The 3097-nt window shown below is 38.8% G+C and overlaps 1 protein-coding gene across 1 annotated transcript in view; it reads left to right on the top strand.

Annotated features, from left to right (window-relative positions):
• The window catches only part of LOC147441408 (xyloglucan endotransglucosylase/hydrolase 2-like), a 3567-nt gene extending 1299 nt beyond the window's left edge, over positions 1 to 2268 (top strand). The window contains exons 2-4 of the mRNA XM_086483055.1: positions 1 to 32; positions 879 to 1072; positions 1795 to 2268. The exon at positions 1 to 32 is cut by the window's left edge and continues 69 nt beyond it. Of these exons, the coding sequence (XP_086339181.1) occupies positions 1 to 32; positions 879 to 1072; positions 1795 to 2107 (539 nt within the window). The 3' untranslated portion in view covers positions 2108 to 2268. The remainder of the gene's footprint in view (positions 33 to 878; positions 1073 to 1794) is intronic.
• The last annotated feature ends 829 nt before the right edge of the window (positions 2269 to 3097 follow it).

Below are 3097 nucleotides of genomic sequence, written 5' to 3' on the forward strand. Positions count from 1 at the left end.
GGGACTCAGCAGGCACAGTGACAGCATACTATGTGAGCATCACATATATATATTTCCTAAAATTCAAAATATAAAGATAAAGGAATTTACTGCCATTTCTTCTTTGCTAATGCTAGTCAAGGTTCACAAAACCAAGAGATAGTTGCAAGGAGTGATATGCTACCAAGAAACATAGCCTAAGAGACTTGTGATTGCTCACTTTGCTTTGTGCCTGAGAAAAGTAGCTTAATGGTGTCCAATCCCTAATTCTCCTAATCAAGATTTCTTTGGTTATACGACTACGGTTTTATAGTTTGCTGAATTATCGGTCCGAACACCATTCGTCACTCGCATCTTGTGAAGGATAAGAAAGTCTACCACCATTATTTTCTGCCAAAAGCTACTACTAAGAGGTTAAAAAAGCTAATTTGCTCATTCACTTCCCCTTCATTACCATGCCTGAAGAAGGCCAAGGCCAAGGCTTTGGTGTAATCTAGCATGGAAATTGCAAAAAAACTTGATAAATTTAGTGTAAAAACCTTCAACTATGGATAAATGGGTCTCCTTTTGAGATTTAGCTTTGTTGTGTGATGATACCACACAAGAAGATTTAGAAATTTTCTCATGTAGGAAAACGGAGTCTTTTAAAGTGTTTTTCACACAATGCATAAGATCATGAGCTTCTGCTCGAGAGGCACCGCATACCTAGCTAGGTATGCGGTGCCTCCCTCACAGAAGCTCATGATGTTGAGGTAAGTCACAATGTGGGGATTACTGTGAGAATTTGTCCAAAACTTCTTGTGCTAGCATCCAAGGACAGGTGAAATGGTGGTACAGTTTGTCTAATTGTGAAGTGTCTAGGCTACTTACAATATGCAAGAAAATTATGCCTTTTACAGTTGTCATCCCAAACACCATACCATGATGAGCTGGACTTTGAATTCTTGGGTAATGAGAGTGGACAACCTTATACATTGCAAACAAATGTGTTCGTAAATGGCGTGGGAGGACGCGAGCAACGCATGTATCTTTGGTTTGACCCTACTGCCGACTTTCACACCTATCAAATATTTTGGACTCCTAAGCTAGCAGTGTAAGCACCAACAACAAATCTCTCTCTCTCTCTCTCTCTCTCTCTCTCTCTCTCTCACTCTCACTCTCATACACACACATATACTCAAACTCATGTTTTTTTTTTGGCAATACTCACAATAGGTGAGTTAGATATAGATATATTACTATCTCAAAAAGAAATACAGATGTCCATGGCTTTGCTTCTTTTTTTTCTTTGGTTTATTATCCATGCTTTCATCTACCTATAATTTTCAACAATTCGATACACATTACTTCTGTATCTATCACCCCTTCAAGGGAAATTCTTTTCAAAAGATTTATTTATGGTTTCAAGTAAAATATGGTTGTAAGGGGTTGTCATCGGAACCAAATTACCCATTGCCCTAATACATTGCTAGGGTGGTCATCATTGGTACTTTTCATGTGGTCATTTGTGTGTGTGCACGCGTGGGCGCACACACGTGTGTGTGTGTGTGTGTGTGTGTGTGTGTGTGTGTGTGTGAGAGAGAGAGAGAGAGAGAGAGAGAGAGAGAGAGAATTTGCATGGATGCATCGATAGGAATGATTTTTTGCCTAAAGGGTTGGTAAATTCTTTGCCATCACTTATAAAAACCCTTCATGTCTTGCACACGTAAAGCTAATAATTAATTAAGAGTGTACATCTTTCATCTAAGATTCATTATAGCACAAATTGAGTCTGGCTTATAATAGAGTATCAAAATGAAAATAAATTTCTCTTAGGTTTTTTGTGGATGGAACTCCAATTCGTGTTTTCAACAAGACATCTGGACAACCATATTTGGATCAACAAGCTATGGGAGTCTACTCAAGTATTTGGAATGGTGGTGATTGGGCCACAAAGGGTGGCTCTGTGAACATAAATTGGGCAAATGCCCCATTTAATGCTAGTTATCGCAACTTTCAAGTAAAACCAGCACCCATCCCTCCCCCTATTGACTATGATAAGCTTTCCTCGGTCAAAAGTAGCTTCATCACCTACGACTATTGCTCAGATCGTGCACGGTATCCCTATGTGCCAGTTGATTGCTTATAAGATGTAAGAACTCTAAGATATCATCATAGCATATGCATGCCATTGTGGAGCATACATTGGCTATCTATTCCTTTTGTCCTCGTGTATTTTTCCTTGTTTCAATCCTCTACAACAATTCTTGTAGAATACATAAATAAAATTGATTGAGAATTTGACTACAATCTCTTTAGTGTTGAGGCCTGTAGAAGTGCAATGGTAGCAATGCAAGATTCATTTTAAGTTAATTTACAATTTCTTTCCATAAAGATAAATATATGTTGTTGGACAGCTAATGTGCTACTACAATGAACAAAAATTTAGTTTGCAAATCCTAACTAAAGCGAGACTTATTTTTCATTGCTGCAGCAATTTATTAATTTACAATGACCCTCAAGCATAATCTATGCCTTGAGGGGACAACAATTTCAAAGAGGGACTATAGGATTCAACACCAGGAGAGCTACAAAGATAGCTACAATTGATGGTTAGATGCTACCGGACTTTGATTGCTTGATTCCACTCTTTAGAGATCGATCGTGTGTTTTCCAATGGAGATTATCACTTCTTTGCTTCCGTGGATAGTTTATTTGAAGTTGGCCATCGAGCGATCTTTTTCAAAGATACATTGGTTCCTAGCCTTCCAAACTCGTATAAAGTAGCAAAAGCGAACAATTTGGATGAAGAGTAAGATGCCTTGATTCTTCCAAGTCTTTTATGTCCATCTACATATTTTACCTGATAGGCCTCTCGAGACTAGACACTTTTGCAAGAAATCACATGGGTTAAACATGGAATGACATGGGGAGCAATGTGGCTAGCATGGAAGCTACTACAAGGCCTGGAAGCCCTAGAACGTGACCAACTTGGCAGTGTAGAAGCATTGGGTGACCTCCATGACCTCACTAGGCCTAAATTAGAATGTTAGGATAAGCTACCAAGCTAGGGGCTTGCTTCTATAGCAAGGGGACAACTTAAAGCAGGCCCCCTACTTAACAAAAACTATAAATAGGC

The sequence above is a fragment of the Adiantum capillus-veneris genome, chromosome 15 (assembly GCF_014529385.1).
Source record: "Adiantum capillus-veneris isolate H3 chromosome 15, ASM1452938v2, whole genome shotgun sequence".
Lineage (NCBI taxonomy): Eukaryota > Viridiplantae > Streptophyta > Polypodiopsida > Polypodiales > Pteridaceae > Adiantum > Adiantum capillus-veneris.